Source organism: Delphinapterus leucas, chromosome 3, assembly GCF_059928025.1.
Source record: "Delphinapterus leucas isolate spDelLeu-1000000601 "Yukka" chromosome 3, BTC_Dleu_Yukka2, whole genome shotgun sequence".
NCBI lineage: Eukaryota > Metazoa > Chordata > Mammalia > Artiodactyla > Monodontidae > Delphinapterus > Delphinapterus leucas.
This window is the reverse complement of record NC_143131.1, coordinates 147,329,461-147,354,631: the sequence shown is the minus strand read 5'-3', so window position 1 is coordinate 147,354,631 and position 25,171 is coordinate 147,329,461. Positions and strand designations below refer to the sequence as shown.

General features: G+C 45.7%; 2 protein-coding genes across 3 annotated transcripts in view; both read right to left on the bottom strand.

Annotated features, from left to right (window-relative positions):
* Window positions 1-2,908, bottom strand: part of ATP6V0E1 (ATPase H+ transporting V0 subunit e1) — a 34,647-nt gene extending 31,739 nt beyond the window's left edge. The window contains exon 1 of the mRNA XM_022595098.3: window positions 2,751-2,908. Within this exon, the coding sequence (XP_022450806.1) occupies window positions 2,751-2,854 (104 nt within the window). The 5' untranslated portion in view covers window positions 2,855-2,908. The remainder of the gene's footprint in view (window positions 1-2,750) is intronic.
* A 7,680-nt stretch (window positions 2,909-10,588) lies between these two features.
* Window positions 10,589-18,965, bottom strand: RPL26L1 (ribosomal protein L26 like 1). Of its 2 annotated transcripts, none has more exons than XM_022595099.3 (4): window positions 18,888-18,965; window positions 18,382-18,558; window positions 11,661-11,801; window positions 10,589-10,902 (listed from the first exon to the last, which is right to left on the bottom strand). In XM_022595099.3, the coding sequence occupies exons 2-4, from the start codon at window positions 18,547-18,549 to the stop codon at window positions 10,774-10,776; spliced, it is 438 nt and encodes a 145-aa protein (XP_022450807.1). In that variant the 5' UTR covers window positions 18,550-18,558; window positions 18,888-18,965; the 3' UTR covers window positions 10,589-10,773. The 2 variants fall into 2 exon arrangements, with proteins under 2 accessions (XP_022450807.1, XP_089765792.1); XM_089909666.1 differs by having other exon boundaries at window positions 18,884-18,944.
* Between the last annotated feature and the right edge of the window lie 6,206 nt (window positions 18,966-25,171).

Here is a 25,171-nt window from a genome sequence, read left to right as displayed (position 1 = left end):
CTGGTGGTCCAGTGGCTAGGACTCCACGCTTCCACTGTGCGGGTTCGATCCCTGGTCAGGGAACTAAGATCCCGCAAGCCGCACGGCACAACGCAGCCAAAAAGAAAAGAAAAAATAATTTTTAATTAAGATATCAGCTCCTAATGTGCTTCTTCTAAGTTATTGCCTGCTGAAGCGTTTAGGGGTGAAGTGTCATGATAACTGCAATTTACCTTCAAATGATTCAGCAAAATTATGTATGTATGTATGCACACCTGGATTCATAGACAAAGCAAATATAAAGCAAATATGAATATGTCAGCATTATTGAATCTAGGTGGTGTTGTACAACACCTGTACTACTCTATTTTTCTGAATGTTCAAAAATGTTATGTCTGCAAAAATTGGAGCTGACGGAACTGTAACACTAATCCCTGTGCTCTGTCCCCATTCCCTCCCCCACAACTACTGCTAAGGGAGCCACTGTGAAAAAATCTGAAGCTTTTAGAGAATCTGTGGATTCCTAAAGAGAATGGGAAATCATGAAAAATAGGAATGGTCAGGAACCAGTACTCCAGGTACAGACTTCATTTTATCCAGCCCTTTTTCAGTTGTAGAAAAGATGAGAGTAAGAGGCTTGCTTTAGGTTATACATAGATTCAGAAGAGTTTTTCCCCTTTTGCTCCCTTTTTCCCCCAGCTTCATGAGGTCCTGAAAACCTCCTAATCACCCAGGTTTCTGCATTCTGATGTGCAGGGGTCTCAGAGAAGAGGATTTAACAGCAAAGTCTCCTTTCTTCCCTTCTCACACAGCACCTTTACTTAGCTCCTTAATGAAGATGTTTTTAATCCTTCAAATCAGAAATGCTCTCCCGCGTTAAAAATGCACCATAGTCCTTGAATCAATTCAGCTCCTTCGTGTATTTAAAAAAAAAAAAATCACTTGCAGTCTTTTCAGAAGGTAAAGGGGAACTAATACTAATTCAGTACTAATATTTCCATTTTACAATGAGGAAACAGGAACATGGAAAAGTTAACTAAACTATCCAAGGTCATAGGGATCATCCAGCCGGGAGCAGTGTTTCTCAAAGTGTAATACAGTAACTCCTAGGAGACACCTAGTGTTTTAAGACCTGCTCAATCCTGCCAAGAGCAGGAAATACAAGGACTGAGGTGGAGGCTATGAATTAGATCCAGATAACATATCACTAGCAGGTCAAACCTGAATAGTGACACTAGGGCTAGAAACTGAGTAGCCCATGGACCACTGGAGGCGTTTCATTACCCCGGGTAACACCAGTGGCATCAAGACCCAAGGCTGGGCATGGTGGGCCCCAAATGGGGGTCTTCAAGAAAGGAGTGGTCAACACTACCAGAACATTAATAAATGCTTTCTGAGTATGAAGGCTGGAAAGGCAGACAGTGGGTAATGAAACAGCTGAAGACAGAAACACAACAAAGGAGTACCATGTTGTTCTCTAATTCCAGTAGGAGAAACAAGCCCAAGGAATTAAATTTGGTTAATACAAATTGTTTTAATAACCCCAGAATTCTGACACTCTAAGTCATCTATTACAGGCTGGAAAGATGACCCTATATAACTGATGCTAGGGGTGGGGTGGAGAAGAGGAACCTAATACAGTGAAATGACAGAAATTCATCCACCATTTTTCCTTTTTAAACAAATTATGATTTACTTGTAAGCTCGATGGAAGTAACAGGTCTAACACAGTTTATTCCAGAGAGCAAAAGGGGTTCAGGTCACAAAACATTAAGGAAGTAATAGCATTTTCTTTCCTTTAATAAAGGCAATAGACTTATCCACTCAGTAACTCTTTACTGAATGTCTACTCTGCATGCAGAGCACTGTGAAGCCACCAATTCGTTTCAAAGAATAAAACAAGAGATGGTGTTCCCCCAAATCTGTGACTTCAGTCTAAGTTTCACCCCACATGATCTTGCCGCTGAGAAAAAAATGACTAAAAGGCAAAGAGGAACCAGAAAGAGGGTGTTCCAAAGCCCCTTTGAAGATAAGACTCTGTTTCATACTACGATAAAAAAAAAGTTTACTTACAAAAGAGATAAAGCTCTAACAAAGAAGTCTGGGGGAAAAAAGTCTTTCTTAACCAATCATTCTAAGAGCTTGTTACACTCACATACAAGGGCTGGAGAGCCCTTGGAAAGGTATGACGCAGGGGTTTCTAAACAATACCTCCGACTCTTTGATAATTAATCTCGCTCTAGATCAAGCCCCAGCTAGATCCTGGCGCCCACTAGATGGAAGGCCTGGGCTCAACGTTGTCGCACAAGCTTGTCCTCTGCAACTGCGACAGCCTGTGAGGCAGAGAGATCAATTTCTGTTTTATTTATTTGATCCGTTCCTTTAAAGTTTAGGCAAACGAGGCCTCATTTGGGTGGACGGCAGGGCTAAAGGGGCGACAGACGTCTAGGGACGAACCCCAACTTCTCCTTGAGTCGGTATAAACCCATTTCCGACTGCACCCTCCCCACACAGAGACGTGATGAGAAAAAATTCCCCTACAACGCCTTCCCAAGGAGGGTCCGCCGGAAGTCACCCTCCTCACGTTCAGGCCGGGAGACACTGAGGCTGCTGCGATAAGGAAGTCGAGGGGCTGCACGGGGGTCGGGGCCTGCCTGGAGGGCAGGATCACCCGGGCAAGGTCTCCGACCGGTGCGGAATCGCCCCCTCCCCCGCCCGGCTCTGCGGGTCCTCACCGCGCGTCCCTCCCCAGGCAGGCCTGGCGCACTTACCCCCGGTTGGGACCCTTAGGGATGAACCAGGGCACCAGGAAGCCGACGAAGCCCCAGAACACGCTCATCACGATGAGAGGCACGGTGAGGCCCGTATACGCCATAGTTGCTGCGGGAGGTGCCAGCCCCTGCCCCGCCGCCTCACTGTGGTCCCACCCGGAAGTGTCAACACCGGCCGCGTGACCTGCGCGCGCAAAGACCCGCCTCCCGCACCCCCACGTGACCTCGCGCCGGACTCCGCCCCGCCGGGGACCGGGAGACAGAGCCCCGCCCTCCCCCGGCCGGTCTTGGGGCTCCTGCTCCTTGGAGGGACATCAGTCACCCCAGAGCCCCAGAGGTAGGGGTAAGTCACCAGGGGCTCAGCAAAATTTTCTGATACGAAGGTGACCCTTTTAAGAAAAGAGTGTAGGTATTTACAGCTTTATCTTATGCAACAAACATATAAAGAACTTAATAGTAAGTTTCTGTTCAGAATTCCTGGGTGCCAGGCACTGGGCCATGAGCTTTAAGTGCTTGAGTTTATTTTAAACACCTCACGACAGCCTATGAAGTCGTTTTCATTATTATCCCCACCTTGCTGTTGAAGAAACTGAGGCCCAGGGAGGAGGTTAAGGATCTTGGCCAGAGTCACATAGCTACTAAGTGGCGGAGCCAGGATTTAACCTTTGACGGTGTGATTTTCAAGCCCAGTGCTCTTAGCTACTTAGCTACTGAATGACTTGTGCACTGTGCCAAGTTTGGGGGTTACAGAAATCAAACAGACACCGCCTCCTCTCAGGGAGTTCACAGGCTGGTGAGATGGACTTGTGAGCAGGCCACTGGGTAGAGTGGACCATAGTGCACAACTTTTCCATCCCAGCCAGTCCTGAGCTGAGCCTTGAAAGAGGAGTAGAAATTAGCCAGAGTAGTAAGGAGAAGGTAACATGGAGTTTCAAATGCTTGCCAAGGATTTTCACATATGTTCATTGGAGGATGTGACAACCTTGGAACAGAGGAACCCAGTTCTCAGAGAGGTTGACAGAGCTCTCAGGCAGAAGCAAGATGGAAAGCAAATCTATAAACCAATCCAATGTGCTTTACCCTGGACCATGTTTTCCCAGCAATAGTCACATTTCCTTACCTGGAATTGCCTCCTGATTTCTTTCTTCATTCAACTAGAATGGATTCCTGGATTAAATGAGAAATTGGACCAAAGATCTTTAATATCTCTTGAAACACGATTCCAAGCCTTTACCTGAAGGACAAGGCAGGAAACTAGTTGGTCTCCTTCGTGCTCATCCTGCCCCCCGCAACAACTCAGTCTCAACAGAAATTCTGTTGTCCTTAAGTTCCAGTCCAGGCATCACCTTCACCAAGACCTATTTTCATTCTGTTATTGCATGTCTTGTGGCCTTCTACTTGTTTGTGTGTATAAATTAACCAACCCTCTACTAGAGGGCAAACTCCTTGATTATGGGCACTGTTTAACTGATCTTTGTTCCTTAGAAGCACTTTATACATAGAATGTGCTCAATAAACACTTGTACAACTGAATTGAATAGTTAAGAAAGGGTGAAATCAGCCAGAACTAAATTAGAGAAAAAAGTTTGCTCTTTCTTCCCATTTCTTTTTTTAAAAACTTATTTCTAATCGTGGCAAAATAAATATACATAACATAAAACTTAACCTTCTTTACCATTTTTAAGTGTACAGTCCAATAGTGTTAAGTATTCACACTGTTGTGCACCTGATCTCCAGAACATTTTCATACCCGCTAAACAAATCCCCATTCTCTCCTTCCCCCGCCCCTGGCAACCACCATCCTACTTTCTGTTTCTCTAAGCTTGACTACTCAAGATACCTGATATAAGTGGGATCATAGAACATTTGTCTTTTTGTGACTGGCTTATTTCACTTAGCATAATGTCCTCTAGATTCATCCATGTTGTAGCATGTATCAGAATTTCCATCCTTTTTAAGGCTGAATAATATTCAACTGTATGTATATACCACGTTTTGTTTCTCCATTCATCCGTGGTTGGATAGTTGGGTTGCTTCCACTTTTTTGGCTATTGTAAATTTTTTTCCCCTTTTAAAAATAAATGCGGATGTTTTTAAGTTGATCTTGGTAAGTCTAACTTTTGCCTTGCCTTCTTGGCAGCCTCTCTGAGAAGCAGATGTTGGGGAGCACAGGGATGTGGCTGTTCAGACACCAGTTCTGTCGAAATCTGTTTCAGCCTCTGTGAAAGAGAAAAATCTTTAATCTCGGTATTATATTTGTGGGCTAGTATTGGCCAATAGCTCCCTCTATCAGTCAGTCTGTCCAAAACATTTTATCACATGTTCCAAGTGAAAACTGTGGAGAAGGCCAGGAACTAGGATTCAGTGACCCTCTGAATGAAGAAATATTCTCTGCTTTCAAGGCATTTAAAGTCTCCTGCAGGAAATAAACCAGACTTTGGGCAGCGGTCCCAGGACTGCTGGGGAGTCCCCGAGACTCTCCCAGGGGGTCCACCAAGTCCTCTCTTTTCTAACTACCAATCTGTGTGAGGTTGAATTTTCTTCCTTTGCTTCCTTTTCTTCCAAAACATCATATTGCAACAGACTGAATGCAGAAGCATTGTAAGAATCCATTTGCCTTCTACTAAACCAGACATTAAGGAATTTTGCAAAAATGTAACACAATGTCACTCTTTTTGCAACATTTTTTTGTTTTGTATTGGAAAAGATAGCTATTTTCCTTAAAAATGTTATTTCTGTTAACATGTTTTGGGTTTATTATTATTTTTTAATGATTTAAAAATCTTAAAATTTTAATGTCTAACATGGTAAATTATATCGATAGATATAACCCTCATAAATAAGGTCTTTGGGTCCTCAATAATTTTTAAATTAGAGGAAAATTCTCGGAGGCAACTTCAGTAGGATGAAATAAACAAGAGTGGATTATAAAACACTACAAGGCAAACCCCAAGGAACCCTAAACAGGCATGCAGGTTTACAAAGCCACGGAGTCATAAAGCTCCTTTCCAAGTTGATGGAGAACGTTGGAAGTTAGTGGAGAAGCTGAAATTCCAGCACAATTCACTACTTGTTTGCTCTGCACGTAGGTAGGGAACGCACACTGCCGGCAGGCACCACTGATAATTGCAGCTACCATTTCTCGATGGCCACGTGCCAGTCATTAAACAAGGTACTTTGAATTACCTGTCTCATTCAGTGCTCACAACACCTAATATAGATGTTATTAAATCCACTTTACAGGGCTTCCCTGGTGGCGCAGTGGTTGAGAGTCCGCCTGCCAATCCAGGGGACGTGGGTTCGTGCCCCATTCCGGGAAGATCCCACAGTAACTTGCCCAAAGTCTAGCTGTTTTAAGTGACAAAACTGGCATCTGAATGTAGGTCTTCGTAGCTCCTGTTCTTCCCACTAAGCCATGCTACCTCTCCTATTTCAAATAGTAAGTCAACCAAAACAAAACAAAACACAAAAAACCCTTAAATTATACATTACTTAACAAGATAGAGACATCTAAGGCCTAAGAGGAGACCTTTAAAAACCTGTTGCAGAATTCGCCGCCCTCCTACTGGGGATAGGCTAGGATGTGGTTGATTTAATTATTTCTGATGGACAAAGAATATTTATTACTGGTGCATGTTTATATTGTAATTATGGTGTTCAGGCAATACATCAACCTCATATAGTTATTTAAATTTGGATGACCTGCTGTTCTCATGAAGACTTCTTTACGGATCAAACTTTGAGTAAAAACCCAATCATATATGCACAGAATATTTCTAGAAGGATATAAAAGACTGGAAACAGTGACTGCTTCTGGGGAGAACTTAGTGACTGAGAGTCAGCGTGACAAGGAAACTTACCTTTTTTTTTTTTTTGGCCATGCTGAGCGGCTTGTGGGATCTTAGTCTTAGTTCCCCAACCATCCCTGACCAAGGATTGAACCCATGCCCCCTGCAATGGAAGTACGAAGTCCTAACCACTGGACCACCAGGGAATCCCCAGGAAACTTACTTTTCACTGTATACCTTTTGTACCTTTTTTTTTTTTTTTAATTTATTTTTGGCTGCACTGGGGCTCTGTTGCTGAGTGCAGGCCTTTTCCAGTTGCAGCGAGCGGGGGCTACTCTTCGTTGCGGTGCGCGAGCATCTCATTGCCGTGGCTTCTCCTGCTGCAGAGCATGGGCTCTAGGCACGTTGGCTTCAGTAGTGGTGGCTTGTGGGCTCTAGCGCGCAGGCTCAGCAGTTGTGGCGCATGGGCCTAGTTGCTCCGCAGCATGTGGGATCTTCCCGGACCAGGGCTCGAACCCGTGTCCCCTGCATTGGCAGGCGGATTCTTAACCACTGTGCCACCAGGGGAGCCCATTTTGTACCTTTTTATGTTGTACTATATACATAAGTATTACTTCTTTAAAAAAAAAAAAAAAAAAACTAATTTAAAAGAACAATGAACAAAGACCCAAGCCATTACCAGATTGGAACTGCTCTAAGTCTGTAGCATCAGCAGAGTATGAAGGACTCTTGGTTAGTACAGTTCTGCCGGGTTCCCAGAAGATTTGGTTACTTATTTGCCTACCCAACTCACATGGAAACCTCTGTAGCTGAACATCTCAACCCAAGTGCACTATGAAAGCAGACATTCAGAATCAGTTATGTGAAGTTTAAAAGTTTGGAGTCTTCCCAAAATAGCACAAGGGGATTCACTCAAGTAAATGGACATCTGCAAATTTGATGAAAAGGTCAGTAGGAAACTGCTTAATTCAAACTCATTCCAGGAAACATGCTAAAACCCCCCAGGCCAAAACCTTGATAAGCAGGCCCACCCAGCTGGCATTCTGCAGTCCCCATTTCCTGCAGCAGCCCAAACACCATATTGCTGCCTTTAAACCCTCCCCCTTTGTTCAAGAACCAGCATTTTATCCAAACTCCCTGGAAAAAAACTTTCCCCTCTGCTCCTTCAGACAAACACACTGCCAATCTCCTCAGAAAGACAATAGCTAACATTTGCTGAGTTCTCTGTGCTTTACACGCAGTATCTCAAGTAGTAAGTCTGACAACTCTGTGAAGTAGGTACTCTTCTCTTCCTTTCTTTCCCTGTCTTTCTTTTTTCTTTCCTCTTTCTCCTTCCTTCCTTCCTTCCTTCTTTCTTCTTAATAAATTTACTTATTTTTGGCTGCGTTGGGCCTTCGTTGCTGCACACCGTCTTTCTTTAGTTGCGGCAAGCGGGGGCTACTCTTCATTGCAGTGCACGGACTTCTCATTGCAGTGGCTTCTCTTGCTGCGGAGCACAGGCTCTAGGCGCGCAGGCTTCAGTAGTTGTGGCACACGGGCTCAGTAGTTGTGGCGCATGGGCTTAGTTGCGCCACAGCATGTGGGATCTTCCCAGACCAGGGCTCAAACCCATGTCCCCTACGTTGGCAGGCAGATTCTTAACCACTGCGCCACCAGTGGAAGTCCCAGAGGTAGGTACTCTTCATCTCCATTTTATAAATGACAAACCTGAGGCCCAGAGAGGTTTGGCCATTTGCCCAGGGTCACACACAGCTAGAAGCTGACTAAGCTGGGATTAGAGCTCTCAGTTGATGTCAAATTCCCACTCTTGATCATGCACTATTATTCACATGGCTGATGATAAAAAGCCTGGTGTGACTTGGGGGAGATTACAGCTCTCAAAGCTCTTATCACTTGTATTGAACAAACTTGCTGAAAAGAAACCAAATATAACTCTTAGGAAATATAATTTAAGTTTCATGGTGAGCGTAATGGCTGGAGCCTAGGGCCCAGACCAGGCATCGGAAGATGTCATCCTACTACAAATATAATCGAGTTTGAAATCTGACTTTTACGCAAATTTGGGGCCCTGAAACATGTGTTGTTCGAGAATGAAGACAAAACCTCAAATCAGAAAAATAAACCACAGCCCTTGCTAGTTGACCTACTTGTTATGCTCCCTAGACATACGGTTCAGTGTGCTAACATAGCCACCATGTTTTGGGCACCTGCTCTATTTTATGTGCTGTGTGTATGTATACATCCTAATCCACAATTTCCCAAATTTACCTAGTCATAAGCATCATACAAGGGCCATGTGAAAAAAACAGATGCACACGAGACCTGAAGAGTTCTCTCTTCAGACGTACTGTATCACAGAATCTCCAGGCAAGAGGTGGAGACTATTTTAGCAACCACCCACGTGACTCCTAAAATCAGGGGTATCTGATGGACTGCTACTTTAATTTTCAGCCTTGAAGATCAGCATTTCCAGCTTCTTACATAGACTAGAGAAACAGAGGGTCACAAAAATGGCTGTCTGAAGACCACAGCAGGACTTGAATCAAGATCCGTCTGGCTACGGAGCCAGTATCATTCCGCCTACTCTTAAATCAATGCCACAGTCAGAGCGTGCATATTGAGTTCTGTGGTTTGTGCTCTTAGCAATCTTTTGTGAAAAATCATTCCTTCTTTGAGTGCAAAGTGAATGTCAGAACTTGAAATAGAAGTTAATTGAACAATAATAGCGATATTAGAATTTATACAGTCCCACTATCAAAGTGTGCTCAGAAATAGCCCATTTGATCATGGCATTTTATTTCTGCATTTAACATAAGAAAGGAAGGCAATGAAGGTATTACCATCTATTTACTACTGAGAAAATGGAAGCTCAGAGATGAGCTGTTTGCTCAAAGGCCTTTGACTGTCCAGTGGTAGAGCTGGGATTGGAGCTTGACCACTGGTGACAATGCTTTTCCCACTAAGCACTAATGCTTTTACTGCTACAGACACGTAAATTCTTCTCTGTTCCATATAAGTGTGTAGGCTCTTGTCAGACTCCAGTGAAGCGCTGACTTAAGAGCAGGAGGAACACCAGAGGCAGATGGCTGTGGGAGGTGAATGTCCTCTGATGCACCGAGGCCTGGGTTCAAATCCCAGCTCTATCTCTTAGGCTCTCTGGGATTTGGACAATTAACCTCAACTCATTTTCTTCACCAGTCAAAATGGGAAATAACTGATTCAATCAACATTTATTAAGAAACACCAGAGTGTCAGATAAATCCTGTGTTACTAGCGAGCCATAAAAGGCTGTTTAATGCATTAATCAATAGATTATTTATCCCAGGGGCAAGGGAGGATTTTAGATGTGGCTCTGAAGCTAATCTTAAAGAATGACTAGAAGTTAGACCTGGAGTCTAAAACTCAGATGCCACTGGGGGTAGACAACAGGGTACCCTGGCTCCACACAACCGATGCTGTGCAGGATCAGGGCCTCATGCAGCTAGATGAAGCACAAGATCTGGATTTCTCTGTGATCTCATAAGTTTTAAATGTTGGAAATTAATTTTAAATTATGAAAACAATAGAAGGACAAGCAAAATCTATTTGTAAACCAAGTCTTGCCTGTAGACTGTCAGTTTTCTGAGTTAACCTCGGGAAAGAGGAGGGCATTTCGGTCACATGGAAATAGCACTAGCAAGGTCAAGACTTCGGCAGGGCAGCTGGGTCAGTGAGCTGCATGCCCTTGGGTTTGGTTGGGGTGTGAGGGAGAGGAAGCTGGCCAGAGAGCAGACTGGCAGGCCTGAGTGTGAGTGCTGAGCAGCACTGCCCTCTGTGCGTGCCAGTTCACACCGGACCTACACCGAGTGGGACAACCTCTGCCTCAGGGACCAGAGCCCTGTCCTGTCTGCCCCATCGGCGTGAGGGTCCAGGCAGGAGCAGGGCTGTCTTAACCTCACTGCTGCTATATTTTGCTGCCCTGTAGATTAAGCATGTGAAAGACTGGCAGTGGGGAATTGAAAGTAAGATGGATTTTATCTAAAAGGCAATAAATATGTTTTGGAACAAGAAAACGTGTCCAATTTTTATTCATAAAATTATTAATCGAAACAGCAAAAGTAGATATACAGAGCCACATATCAATAACGAAATAGGAAGGAAATGAAACGTTCCAGAGACACCTGGAAAAGTTTCAAAGGAATACACACCAGGCAAAAGAATCTACAGGTAAACCGTGGTTGCACAAAAGGTTATATTCATTCCTGCATTTTCTCAATAAGTTCTTCCTTATATTTGCCTTTCTCTTTTCCAACTTGTCGAGATTTGGCTTTGCGTTCAAGAATTTTTTTCCGATCTTTGTCCAGTTTTAGCCTGGGGATAACCACCTGTTAGCATGAGAGAACAAACAGATATTGAAATTTTTTTTTTTTTAAGGAGAAAGGACTTATAACCACAATTAATCTTATACAGCAGATCTTCCCTCGACAACAGTAGCTTGGGTTCCTTCTTCTGCTACCCAATGCCCAGCTCCTAACGCTTGAGGCTCTAGAAGACCATTTAGATAATTTAGTGGTACGAAGTGTCATTTAGCTTGTGAAACATTATACTACCCACATGGATGGTTTGTCTATCCATGTCGGCAGTATAATTTGCCCTTGGCTGGCAAAATGCATTGTTTTAAAAATACCTGCATTCCCACCAGCTGCTGGGCAATACAGAGATCATAAAGATGAGTGAGACCCAACCATTCTGCCCTTAAGGATCTGAAACTCTGGAGGAGAGACCCTACAATACAACGTATAAAATGGGAGGTTAAAGGAGGAACAGCATATTCCACCAGGTGGGTGTGAGGGCCGAAGGAAGAGGTGTTCTCTCTTCTCCCTCTGGACACTCTCTAGTGGGAAAGTGATGCCTGGAACACTCTTGTTACCAGATTGCAGACGGGGCCTTCACCAAGGATGACAAAACAGACAGGGAAAGGAACTGGATCCCTCGTGATATCACTAAGCCAGTGAACCAACCAAGCCTTCCTCCCAGGGAAGTCCTTACCATGGCCGCCTGTGCAGAAAGTACCAACAGCCAACAACTCTAGTAGGAATGCTATGCTACACGCCCACTACCACTGCGCAGTCCCAGGCCATACCTTGCTTGGGTGAATGCCCACGTGGACAGTTGTGCCATTAGCCTTCTCACGCTGCACCCGCTCGATGTAGATGACATATTTCTTTCTGTACACCTGGACTACCTTGCCAATTTGCTGACCTTTGTAGTGTCCTCGAACCACCTGAGAGAAAATACAAAAGAGAATTCTCCCCATTTCTAATGCTTGAACATCATAGTGAGGAAACTAATTATCAGCAACACACAGGCTAAAAATAGAACTTTTTGTATTCAGTCAAATTTTGATTAAATCAAAATCAGCTGGGGTTTTTTTTTTGGTATAAATCTGCTTTGTATTATTCTAAGTCAGGTGGAAATTCTTTGCCTGTATTTTTTTCTTCTCTTACCTGAACAAAACATTCCTTGAACTAAGATGGTCATCACATGACTAGTCCTGAGAGTAAAAAAATATAATCGCTGTACATCTAAAACTAATACACATTAGGGACTTCCCTGGTGGTCCAGTGGTTAAGGATCCACCTGCCAGTGCAGGGGACATGGGTTCGATCCCTGGTCCGGGAAGATCCCACATGCCGTGGAGCAACTAAGCCTGTGCACCATAACTACTAAGCCCACATGCCACAACTACTGAACTCCCTGCGCTCTAGGGCCCGTGTGCCACAACTACTGAAGCCCATGCGTCTAGAGCCCATGATCCACAACAAGAGAAGCCACCACAATGAGAAGCCCGTGCACTGCAACGAAGAGTAGCCCCCGCTCGCCGCAACTAGAGAAAGCCCACGCACAGCTATGAAGATCCAGCACAGCCAAAAATAAATATTAAAAATAAATAAATAAAACTAATACGGGTTATACATCAATTATAGCTCAATTTTTTACAAAAAGTAAAATAAAAAGAATATATAATCACTCTCAAGATCTAAACAGAGAATGGTTAAAGAAATTATACTTAGTAACTGAATCACTTTGCTGTACACCAGAAACTAACACAACATTGTAAATCAACTATACTTCAATTAAAAAAAAAATTATATTGAGATTCTCAGGCAACCATCTAAAACCCATGTTTTCAAAAAACAATTTATGACCAAGGAAAATGCTCAAGACATGACCTTTAGAGAAAAAAGAATACAAGGCTATATATATATAGTCTGAATCTTATGTGTATATGCTTCATATATGTATATGGCATGTAACATGAGATGAAGATATATCCAAATGTCAATAATGGTTGCCATTAGGAAGGAAAGAGAATTACTGATGACTATTTTTTAACTTATGTTCTTCTAAATTTCAAGATTTCTACAATTAATACAAATATTTTATAGTCAGAAAAAAAAACGTTAAATTAAAATCTTGTGGGCTATTTTTGCAACTAAAAATCAGCTCATGCTCCAATTCTATTCAAAAACTAACTAGATTATGGTTTCCCTAAAGGCAGGAGCCTATTAAACAGTAGCCATATAAGCACAGAGGAAATACCACATGTAAAGAATTGGCAAATCTCAATACTCCTAAAATGTCTACCTATATTGTTCAGCTTACTCACCAAGGTGATTTTCAGGTTGAAAAGACAACAGCCATGCATGCCTCACTGAAGATCCACCACAGTCTACGTGACCAGAGACCCTCACGTGGAGAAAGTAGGTGAAAAAGCCCCTATTAAGTATCATCCTGATTGAAGAAAGGTGTTAATAAAAGGAGTCAAAGGGACACCCGTGATAAAGAGCAGTGGACAAACGCTAGACCCAGAGAGGAGGGAGACAGGATAAGACTCAGTCGACTGTGGAAAGGTGAGGGAGAAGAGGCGAGGATGACATCCAGAGTCTGGCTGGGCAACTGGATGGATGGATGTGCCTTTCCCGGAGGCATGGAACATGAAAATTCCATACACAGCGGGAAGGCCAACTGGGCTGGTGACAAAGACCTGCGAGTCATCCAAAGAGATGGCAACTCAAAGCTTGATTTTACTTAGGGAGCTGGTGGTACAGGAATGTAGAAATCTAAGAAAAGCCAACATTTTGGAAGAGCTTACGAAAGAGACTGAAGTGGCCAGGAAGAATGGCAAACCAGGAAGTGTGGTGTTAGAGTAGCCAAGACAAGAAGGTCAAATGCCCTAGGATGGTCAACTACTGGAAGGATAAAGTAACAGATGACAACAAGCTGGTCACTGGTGGTCATGGCTACAGTGCTTTCGGTGGAGCAGTGGGATGGAAGCCGTTACGATAAGGCAACGAGTTCACCGGAGGTGAGAAGACGAAGGTGAAAAAAGACTGACCCAAGGAGCTTGGATCTGAAGAGGATGAGAGAGAGGACACATGTTCAGCGTGGATGGGAAGTTAAGGGATAATTTTCTATTTTTAGAGAGGGGGAAACATGAATATGTTTAAATGCTGATGAGAAGGAACAAGTATGGAGGAAGAGGTAAAGGAAACTGCAGAGAAGGGGGATAATGGATAGAAGGATCTCAAGAGGGCAGTAAGAGAGTGGTGGATGTCACATGCAGTGGCAGCAGGATAGCTTACACAGAAACAGGGATTTCTCTTTCACTGTAACAGGAGAGAATGAAGATGGGAGGGGTGCAACTGCAGGTAAGCCAGAGGGTGCGGAGCCGGGAGTTGTGCAAGATCCTGGACAATAGTTCGAATTTCCTCTGTAAAACAGGAGGCATAGTCAACTGCTCAGAGAAAGAGGTAGGTGAGACTTAGAAGATCCCAAGAGAGAAAAGGCAGTTTTAACAAACCTAGCTGGGACGATTTTATTCTCCTGGTCAGAGAAGTGCTTACCCAGTATGGCCTTTGGAGTTAAGAGACCTGGATTCCTGGCTCAGACACTCATTTTCTATATTATTCTTTATTACTTTACCTGAGTTTCATTTTCTTCATATCTAAAAAAGAAACCATTCATAACCCCACAGGCATTAAAAAAACGGCAGCTCCTTCTCCCCTGCCCTCCTTCTCCCTTTTTTTTTTTTTACACATTTAAAAAAAAATTATTTATTTAATTTATTTATCTTTGGCTGTGTTGGGTCTTCGTTGCTGCGCACCATCTTTCTCTAGTTGCGGCGAGCGGGAGCTACTCTTCGTTGCGGTACACGGGCTTCCTATTGTAGTGGCCTCTCTTGTTTCGGAGCACGGGCTCTAGGCGCATGGGCTTCAGTAGTTGTGACATGTGGGCTCAGTAGTTGTGGCTCGCGGGCTCTAGAGCACAGGCTCAGTAGTTGTGGTACATGGGCTTAGTTGCTCCGTGGCATGTGGGATCTTCCCGGACCAGGGCTCGAACCCATGTCCCCTGTGTTGGCAGGTGGATTCTTAACCACTGTACCACCTGGGAAGCTCCTGCCCTCCTTTTCTTTATCTCATCTTCCAATTCCAACCCGTCAACAGTTTTCATCCATTCAATAAATATTGATTGTGCCCCTGTTGTGTGCCAGGCTCTGCACTGAGGTCAGGTAACAAAAAAGAAGAGTTCTCTGGCCTCACGGAGCTTAGTCTGATGGGTAGTAGGCAGCTGAGAGGTAAACATGCAAATATATAATCCTAACTGGGACAGGGCACATGGGAAGATACTGAGATGATAAAAAATGGTCTACATCATATTAGGGTGACGCTACATCGTTTTACATCTGCCAAAACTCACCTGTGCATTTCACTGTATGTAAATTATGCCTCAGTTTTTTTAAAAAAAAAGATCTCAAATTGTGTTCATTGCTATGAAAAAAGAATAAAGGATGCTATACTGAAATACTGAGTAAAGTATCTGGGAAGGCTTTTCTGAGGAACTGACATTAATATAAGACCTGCAAAAGGAGGAGTTAGCCAGGTAAAGGGGAGAAGAGCACTCCAGGCAGAGGGAGCATTCTGGACAAAGACGCAGAGGGAGAAAAGATTTAGGTGCATTTAAGGACCTGAAAAGACCAATGTGTTTGAAGTACAGAGCATGTGGGGGATAATAAGATGCGATGAGGTCAGAGAATTAGACCTGGACTGGCTCACGCAGGGCCTTGGCAGAGATTTAGATTTTACAGTCAGCACATCAAGCACCACTGATAGGTTTTAAGCAGGATCTGATTTGCAAACAATGCCACTCTGTGGAGAGTGGACTACAGTAACAGTGGAAGCGACAGATGCTTTGGAATAAAATGGAAATATAAAGAAGTGGTCAGATTCAAGAGGTATTTTGGAGGTAAAATCAACAAGACTTAGTGATAGATTAGAAGAGAGGGGTTAGGGAAAGTTAATAATAATTTAAAGGTTTATGATATACCTAAGTGGGGAGATAGAAGTGTCACTTACTGAGGTGTGAAAGATGGGACGAGAATCAGATTTTAGAGGCAGTGGGAATATCAGGATCTCATGCATAAGAAGCTTGAGATGTCTGTGAGATATCCAAATACAGATGTTCAGCAGGCAGTTAGATCTACAGCTCTGTGGTCAGAAAAGTAGTTTGGACTGGGATGTAAAAGAGGAAGGTGTTAGCACAGAGCAGACATTTAAAACTTTAGGAATAAATATTACCACCTAGGTAGACCATGTAGGCCAGCCAATGGAAGACCAGGTGCAGGCCCTGTGACAAACTCCAGCATTTAGGGACCAGGCAGAGGAGAAATAGCCAGCAAAGGAGTGTGGGAAGCTGCAAGTAAATTGTGAGCCTGAAGTGTCACAGAAGCTAAAAAGAGAAGCTATTTCAAGAAGTAAGGTGGTGCAACCTATGCCAAATGCTGCTGAAAAAGTCAAGGACAGGGCTTCCCTGGTGGTTAAGAATCCGCCTGCCAATGCAGGGGACACGGGTTCGAGCCCTGGTCCGGGAAGATCCCACATGCCGCAGAGCAACTAAGGCCGTGCGCCACAACTGCTGAGCCTGCACTCTAGGGCCCGTGAGCCACAACTACTGAGCTCGCGTGCTACAACTACTGAAGCCCACGCACCGAGAGCCTGTGCTCCGCAACAAGAGAAGCCACGGCAATGAGAAGCCCGTGCACCACAATGAAGAGTAGCCCCCGCTCGCCGCAACTAGAGAAAGCCCACGCACAGCAACAAAGACTCAACGCAGCCAGAAAAAAAACAAAAACAAAAGTCAACGACAGTGAGACCAAGATGTGACCACTGAATTTAGTCATAAAGAGGTTGGTGGGGACTTCCCTGGTGGCACAGTGGTTAAGAATCTGCCTGCCAATTCAGGGGACACGGGTTCAAGCCCTGGTCCGGAAAGATCCCACATGCTGTGGAACTAAGCCCATGCTCCACAACTACTGAGCCTGCACTCTACACCCCGCGAGCCGCAACTAGTGAGCCCATGTGCCACAACTACTGAAGCCCACGCGCCTAGAGCCCGTGCCCCACAACAAGAGAAGCCCACGCACCGCAAGAAAGAGAAAGCCCCACGCAGCAACAAAGACCCAATGCAGCCATGAGTAAATACATACATACATAAATACATAAATAAGTAAATAAGAGGTTATTGGTGATCTCAGCCAAAAGCTGTTTCTATAAAGTAAAGAATCCAGATTTTCCAGGTCTCTTGCAAAACTGAAGAATCTGACAACAACTGAACGTAACTGAAGAGTCTTCATTTCCGTAGCGCAGCAATGGGCTGAGGGTATATGACTATCTCCCTTAAAAGAGCCCACTTCCTTTAATTTGCCTAACTAGACCCTAGAGGCATTTGCAATCCCCCCCATTCTAGAACACGCCTGATGGGAAGGATCCAGGAGAGAAGAGGTTGAACCATACTTCTGAATTATTTTTTTCTATGCTATTCCTGTCACAATCTCAGCCTAACTTATCCCCTGCTTCCAGTCTTTTCCTCCTCAAAGCTTCAGAGTCCCAGTGCCTTAGGTGATCCACCAAATCCCTTACTTCATTCTCTAAAACAATGGTTCTCAACTGGGGGAGGGTGGCAGGGGTGCATTTTGCTCCCCAGAGACACTGGGCAATACCTGGAAATATTTCTGCTTGTCATAACTATGAGGAGGTGCTACTGGCATCTAGTGGGGAGAGACCAGGGATGCTGCTAAACATCCTACAGTGCACAGGAGAGCTCAGCACAACGAAGAATTATCCAGCCCAAGAAGTCAATAGTGCTGAGGTTTTAAGAGGGGCCTGTAGATCTTGTGCACTGTTAGTGTTCTAGGGAACGCTGCCTGGTAAGTGCTCAATAAATATTCCCTCAAGGAATGAGCATAGCCCCTGTCTGTTGTGCTCACCCTCACTTCCCCTCTCTACCACACATCTTAATTCTATGCTCCAGTCACAGAGAACAGAGGGCTTATACTTCCTCACATGGGCCGGACTCTCACAATTTCAGGCCTCTGACTTGCTGCTGCTTCTCCATTCTCCCTGCCAAGTCCAGCACCATCAAGTGCCCAGCTTCCACTAAACTCAATGATAACAAGACCTTACTCTCATTGCAAAACATTCCCCTGCAAAGTCTGGTTCAAACAGCCACCCTGGGTAACGCCTGGCAAACTAGCAGCCTCCGCAGACAAAATAAGAAAACAAGAGTTTTGCTTGGTTGGGACAGTATATTTCTCAAATTATTATTATTAAAGAATTGAGTTGGAATGCTCTAAATTAGGCTGGACGGGCGCTCTCTGGTGACTCTGGGCCCCATCTCCGGTCTAACACATCTGCAGGGTCACTTTACCTGCCAGTCCTCCACGTCCAAGCACACTCGACGTTCTCAGGCAAAGGCGGCGCCCGAGCGCCACGCAGCTGGGTAACTAGAGCCCGGAGGACACATACCTGGACCTCGTCGTCCTTGCGGATGGGCATGGAGCGAACGTTGTATTTCTGCCGCAGCTCCTTGGAGAGTGGAGACGACATGATCTTCCTGCGCACGTGGGAGGGGGCATTGAAGTGACGTTTGCGGTTTTTGCTGCGGTCCGAGGTCACGAAGGGGTTGAACTTCATGGTGACGGTCTGCAAAGAAAGGCAAGGGAGAGAGCGAAGGGACGCTCAATGGGGTACCGGGGCATTCTCTGCATCCGGGACACTTCTCCCATCCCTGCGCAAGGGCTCTAGGGAGGTGGCCTCGGAAGAAGGCGACTGAAGGAAAACGAAGGATGTGAGGGGTCTCGGTGTTACACAAAGCAAAGCGTGCGTGGGGAGCACATGCTTGACTAAACGGAGCTGGGCCGAAGGTGGCACTGGGACCTTGAGGCTAACTGAGGGAGGAGGGCTCGGACTGCACGGTTGGGGGTCACGCAGAGACACCTCCAGGGAGGCAGGCGGCCCCTGCACTCACCTACCTGGCGACCGCAGGTTTCAGACCCTGGGCGCGCAAGGCCGGAAGTGAGGCTTCCTTGCCGCGCAAGCGCAGAAAGAAAGCAATGCTCCATTCCTATCGGAACGAAACTGAATAGCGCCCCCTCCGGCATGGGGTGGGATCGCAGTGCCTCGTTTTCGGGGGCCACGGGAGCGCTAGGCGGCTCCGGGAGTCATGCCTGGAACCCGGTGACTTCGTGCCGCTGGGGAGAAGGGGCACTTTTGTAGGGCCTGCAATAAAGGCTTGTTGATGTTCTTTTAATAGGTACATTATCAGTAGTCTCTCTCCTACCCCGAACTCTTTGCCCCTGTTACCCTCCGCAGAGGTCGTCTAGGCGTATGGTAGGGGTGATTTAACATCATGATTTAACATTGCTGTAAATGCAATCGGCTAACTTGCTTCTTCAAAATCACCGAGGAGCCTGTTCAAAATGCAGATTTTTGTGTTCCACCACAGCCCTGAAAAATCAGACAGCGTTAGGTCGGGATCTGGGTCTCTGAATTTAGAGCAAGCACTTCCCCTCACCAAAGATTTTGAGGCGCACGCAAGTTTGAGCGTCATTACAAACCAACCACTTGACTTTGCAAAACTTCACCCCAGGGCTTCCCTGGTGGCGCAGTGGTTGAGAGTCCGCCTGCCGATGTAGGGGACACGGGTTCGTACCCCGGTCCAGGAAGATCCCACATGACGCAGAGCGGCTGGGCCCGTGAGCCATGGCCGCTGAGCCTGCGCGTCCGGAGCCTGTGCTCCGCAACGGGAGAGGCCACAACAGTGAGAGGCCCGCGTACCGCAAAACAAACAAATTTCACCCCAGTCTTCTAGCCCTTTTTAGAAGAGCTGGAGTTGCAGTGAGACCTGAACCCAAGTGCCTCTTCACGTTGCTGGACCTTGGCTCCTTATCTGTGAAATGCGGATGATCTTAAGTAGATGACTCATAGAGTTGTTACGAGGACTAAATGAGTTAATCCGTTTCTTGTGTTTAGAACAGTGTCTGGCGCATAGCGCTCAATTACAGCCACCTATTATTCCTAAAGAGAGCGGAGGCCTTGCTCCAGGACAGCCCTAAGGACAGGCCTCACCAGAGTCAGACTATTGCCATTAACTCCCAATGACGCAAACTGTAAGCTTTCCGTGTTTGATGTAAACACGTGCAATGCGCCATGCTAACTGAAGCTGTGCTCTCTCTCCCCTTTTAACTCCGTTGAGAGTCTTCTTTAAAAGCCGGCTAGGGCAGCCGGGATTCTGCAGACCAGCGCGCCTGCGGGTTTGTAGCTATTGCCCCGCCCCACTCGTTCCGGCCCCGCCCACCCCGCCCTGCCCACCTTGTCCCCGCCTCGCCCCGCCTGGTGGTGCCCGAGCTCCGCCTCCCGTCTGGGGTAGGCAACCCAGTGTCGCCGGCACCACCCCTCTCGTCAGACTGAGAGTCCCTCTGCGCGGCCTCTGGGAATGAGAGGCCTCCAATCCCGGCTCCGCTGTGCGGGAGACTCTCAGTGATTGGTTGAATGGATTCATTGAATGGATTGACTCATTCAATTCATATGTGTTGAGCGCCTACTTTGTACCAGACGCCAGAAAGAGAGATAGCAGAGATGGGACTTCTCTGGCGGTCCAGTGGTTAAGACACCGTGCTTCCACTGCAGGGGGCACGAGTTCGATGATCCCCGGTGGGGGAACTAAGTTCCCGCATGCCCGCGGTGGAGCCAAAAAAAAAAGAAAGACTTGCCCGACTCAGGCAGGTCCCCTGTTCTCTCCCAGTTTACGGGTGTTCCCTAACATATGGTGATGAAATTATGAAATACCAGCATTTACTCATACTCATGATCAACAATGGCATCTGGCTTGATCTCTAGACTTGCTGGGTGCTGTTTAAGGTTTAATTCCAGATCCCCTGAGGTCAGTGTTGGAGCCCTCTGGCCTTCAGACTCAGGGAGGATGGCTACACCTGGGCTGTCTGCAGAAGCCAGGGTAGCAGCAGTAAGTGGGGTGAAATTTGTTGAGGCAATAGCAACTGAAAGACCACCCATTATAGGCTCCAAGAGTAAGGACGTGGGGGGAACAGTCATAAGAAAGGAAGATCTTAAATGTCCTCACCACACACACACACACAAAAGAAATGGTAATTATGTGAGGTGCTGGAAGTGATAACTAATGCTGTGGTAATCATGAGGCGGTATGTAAGTGTATCAAATCAACACGTTGCACACCTTAAACTTACAGAATATTATAGGTCAGTTATATCTCAATGAATCTGGGGGGGGGGAGAAAGGAAGTCACTTCTCATGGGCATGGCAGGGGCAGACGCCATTATGACCGAGTGCACATAGATGGTCATAGAGGGCTTCTCAGAGCAGCCCTCACAGTGTTCATCAGACCAAAGCCCCCTGATGAATTCATTCATTCATGCAGTCATTCATTCACTTGCTCACTGGCTCCTTCTCTGCTCATTCATTACTTCCCTATCACATTCATTAAGTCATTTACCCACACATTCATCCATTTGCTCATTAATTTATTCACCATTTATTTGGTACCTACGTGGAGCCACAGGTACAGGGCTAGATCAAAGAGATCTGGGGAGGAGTGAAGTCCCGTCCCTGCTCCCAAGGAGCACAGGGCCTCACCGGTGAGGGGCAGCCATGTGAGGGTAGATCATTACAACCCAAGATTATCAAGATTGTTCACTCTCAACCAGGGCAGTAAGGCTTTTCTTTACCCCTACCCTCTGCCCCCTGTGGCTCAACAGAATTAAGACAGCTACAAGGACATCGCCAGATAAGATGGTGAGAGAACCTCAGCCAGGGTTTCTGTCATTCTAATAAGGATTTAGTAGAATTGGCTACTATCCTGCTTCATGCCTACCTTGGAAACATGCACAGGGACTGGCGTAGAAGCCCCAGGGCCTAGCACAGTGCCGGGCTCAGAGGATAGGCCAGGAAAATATTTTTATGTCTCCAAGGCGGAGGGTGATGTGGTGGGAAAGTGTGAGAGCCCTGGATTCTGGCTGCCTGGGTTTGGATATCCACCACTTCCCGGCTCTGGAGCTTTTGGATAAGATATTTAGCCTCTTGGTCACTCACTTTCCTCATCTGTGAAATGGGAATAATGAGAGTACCCACCTCATCAGTTTGGTGTCAGGATTCAATGAAACCTCAGCACAACGTCTGGCACAAAGTAAGCACTTAATACATGGTAGAAAGTATTTCTTTAAAAAAGAAAAAGTTTATTTATTTAAGCCACACTGCGCGGCTTGTGGGATCTCAGTTCCCTGACTAGGGATTGAACCCCGGGCCCTCGGCAAGGAAAGCACGGTGTCTTAACCGCTGGATCACCAGGGAATTCCCAGAAATTATTATTTCTTAAATGAGTGAATAATAATGGCTAGTTATATTAGGCTGAGCATTTTACTGTCACACATTGTGCTAACAGCTTTACGAACGTTACCTTATTTATTCTGCTAAACAACCCTTTAAATTGTCCCTGTTACAGGTGAGAAAAGAGATTCTGAATGAGATGGGAGCAGAGGCTGAATGTGACCCACCATGAGATATTCAATATGATTATTGTTATCTGGTAGCCAATAAGATAATGAGGCGATCCACTGTTATTAACATTGGAAGGCGTCCATTATGTGAGGAAAAAAGTAAACTACAAAATAATGTTAACAGCATGATCCGATTTTGTTTATGGAAAAATATCACTAAAACATTAACAACGATGATCCCTGATTAGTGGGATTATGGGTAACTTTAATTTTCCTTTTTAATTTTTCCCTTTTTGCTCTTGTCTGCCTTTCCTTCAGTGGAGCTATAAGCATGTATTATTTGTGTAATTAAAATCATATTGTAAGGTTTTAAATTTTGGCTGAAGGAGATCCCCAATGTTCAACTTGGCTTTCTTTTGTAGGCTGTTTTGAATTTACTTTTTATTTTTAAATTTTATTTATTTATTTTTTTGCTGCGTTGGATCTTCGTTGCTGTGCGTGGGCTTTCTCTAGTTGCGGCGAGCGGGGGCTACTCTTCATTGCGGTGCACGGGCTTCTCATTGCAGTGGCTTCTCTTGTTGCGGAGCATGGGTTCTAGGCACGTGGGCTTCAGCAGTTGCGGCGCATGAGCTCAGCAGTTGTGGCTCGCAGGCTCAGTAGTTGTGGCGCATGGGCTTAGTTGCTCCGAGGCATGTGGGATCTTCCCGGACCAGGGATCGAACCCCTGTCCCCTGCATTGGCAGGCAGATTCTTAACCACTGCGCCACCAGGGAAGTCCTGCAGGCTGTTTAAAAGGAAGAAAACAGAAAACGACAGTACCCTCACTACTTTCAATTCCCACCCACCCCCCTTTTTTGGGGGGGGTAGGGGGGTCGGTTTAGCCTTTTGACAGAGATGACTGTGGCGAGTAAGCCGGAACCATACAATTCTCCATAACCCTGGAGTCAGGCGGACGTGGGTTTGAATTCCAGCTTCACCACGTGCTAGCTCTGTGACTAAGTTACTTAAATCTCTGTTTCCTTCTTCCTAAAAACGAGGTAACAGCCACCTTGTAGGATTGCTGTGAGGATTAAAAAAGACAAGACCTGAACAAGCACTCCTTGCCTGGCACGTGGAGAATGCCTAACTCTCGGTAGCTATTACTACCAGAGTTGAGATAAAAATAAGTTATTTTGGTCAGAATAAAGTGCATGACCTCATCACCACAAAACTGACAGAAGACAACTGCTGGGGGGCAGGGGAGGGTCAGGTCTTGGGTGAATGTTCTCCTCACAGGCCCCCTCACATTTCTGGACTGCGACATCTATCTGCTGGAGCAGCTAAGGAAGCAGCTTCTTAAAAAGGGATCAGGACCGCCAGTGCCCTGGCACATTGAGAAAACGTGTACCTTTGTTTCGGGCAAGAACAAAATACAAATTTGTGACTTTTAGTTATAAAAACTATACAGCTGCCACTCATGAGCCGCACTGCCACACCCCACTTCTTCCCAAGGTTCACAGCCCCACCTCGACCCCAAGCAGTGTGAGCTCAGCACGTGAGGGTCGCTCCTCACCGAAGCACCTCTCCAACTTCACCTCTTCTGCAGCTGCAACACCTCCCCAGGAGAAGCCTCTTCTGCCTGAACCACCACAGCCCCCAAACCGTCACCTACACCTCTCTGGGTTTGCACCATGAGCCCTGATTGAGGAATCCTCTTGCACGAAAACACGATAGTCTGCACTTGGTTAGGTAATTGAAAGAACTGGTTCAAGGGAGAAATCATAAAAATGACACACATATACCTTAAAGGTTTTACATCAACTTAAAACACATTGGCCCGGGACTTCCCTGGTGGTCCAGTGGTCAAGACTGCGCTCCCAGTGTAACAGGGAAGAGCCAATTTTGACTCCATGTTGGATCTGTTTCTTTGACTTTAGGCTTTGCTTTTCGTTGCTTTTATTATAATCATACATAATGGCCTGCCTCAGGGAACCCTACCCACCTGTGAATGGCTGCAAGAAAGAAGAAACTAACACATCCCCTCCCGGAGGCCGGCCACTCCAGGAGACGTTTTGCAAGACTGATGGCCCTTTTACTTTACTTCCTCCTCGCCTCTCCCTCTCTCTGTACCTTTTTACTTTACTTCCCTCTCTGATTCTATAAAAGAAACTGGCATCCAGACCCCAGTAAGATGGTTTTTGGGGGGACTCTAGTCCACCATCTTTTCGGTCTGCTGGCTTTCTGAATAAAGTTGTATTCCTTGCCTTAACACGTTGTCTCCCTATTTATTGGCCTGTCGTGCGGCGAGCAGAGCGAGCTTGGACTCGGTAACACCTATGCAGGCGGCCAAGGTTCTATCCCTGGTCAGGAAACTAGATCCCGCATGCAGCAACAAAGATCCCTCGTGCTACAACGAAGACCGGTGCAGCCAAATAAATAAATAAATATTAAAAAAAAAAAAAACCAAAAATCCCACATTAGCCCATCTTTTGACCCTGAGCAAGGCTTTTCATTGAGAAACCTCTGCTGGAGTTCTTCATCTTCCTTACATAAACTATGTCCTTACATAAACCAACCGCAGGGCTCCAGTTTCTCGTTTTCTTTAACATGGAGTGAGAACTTACTTTCAATGTGAATGCAGAATCCTCAAGGACTCCCCCACCCCAACTCTTTTCAGTTGCCTTATTCACATTGAATTCGTGGGGTTTTTGGGGGGGGGGTAGGGGCTGAGTATCCCCTGCAGTGGAAGCGCAGAGTCCTAACCACTGGACTGCCAGGCAATTCCCTGAATTCGGTAGCATTTTGAG

What these genes read in the sequence shown, in the direction of transcription:
- RPL26L1 (XM_022595099.3), bottom strand. Translation starts at nt 18,549, where the DNA reads ATGAAGTTCAACCCCTTCGTGACCTCGGACCGCAGCAAAAACCGCAAA. An exon ending in GCAAGGACGACGAGGTCCAG is followed by an intron (nt 11,802 to 18,381) that starts GTATGTGTCCTC and finishes ATTTTCTCTCAG; the next exon opens with GTGGTTCGAGGACACTACAA. An exon ending in TGGGCATTCACCCAAGCAAG is followed by an intron (nt 10,903 to 11,660) that starts GTATGGCCTGGG and finishes TCATGCTAACAG; the next exon opens with GTGGTTATCCCCAGGCTAAA.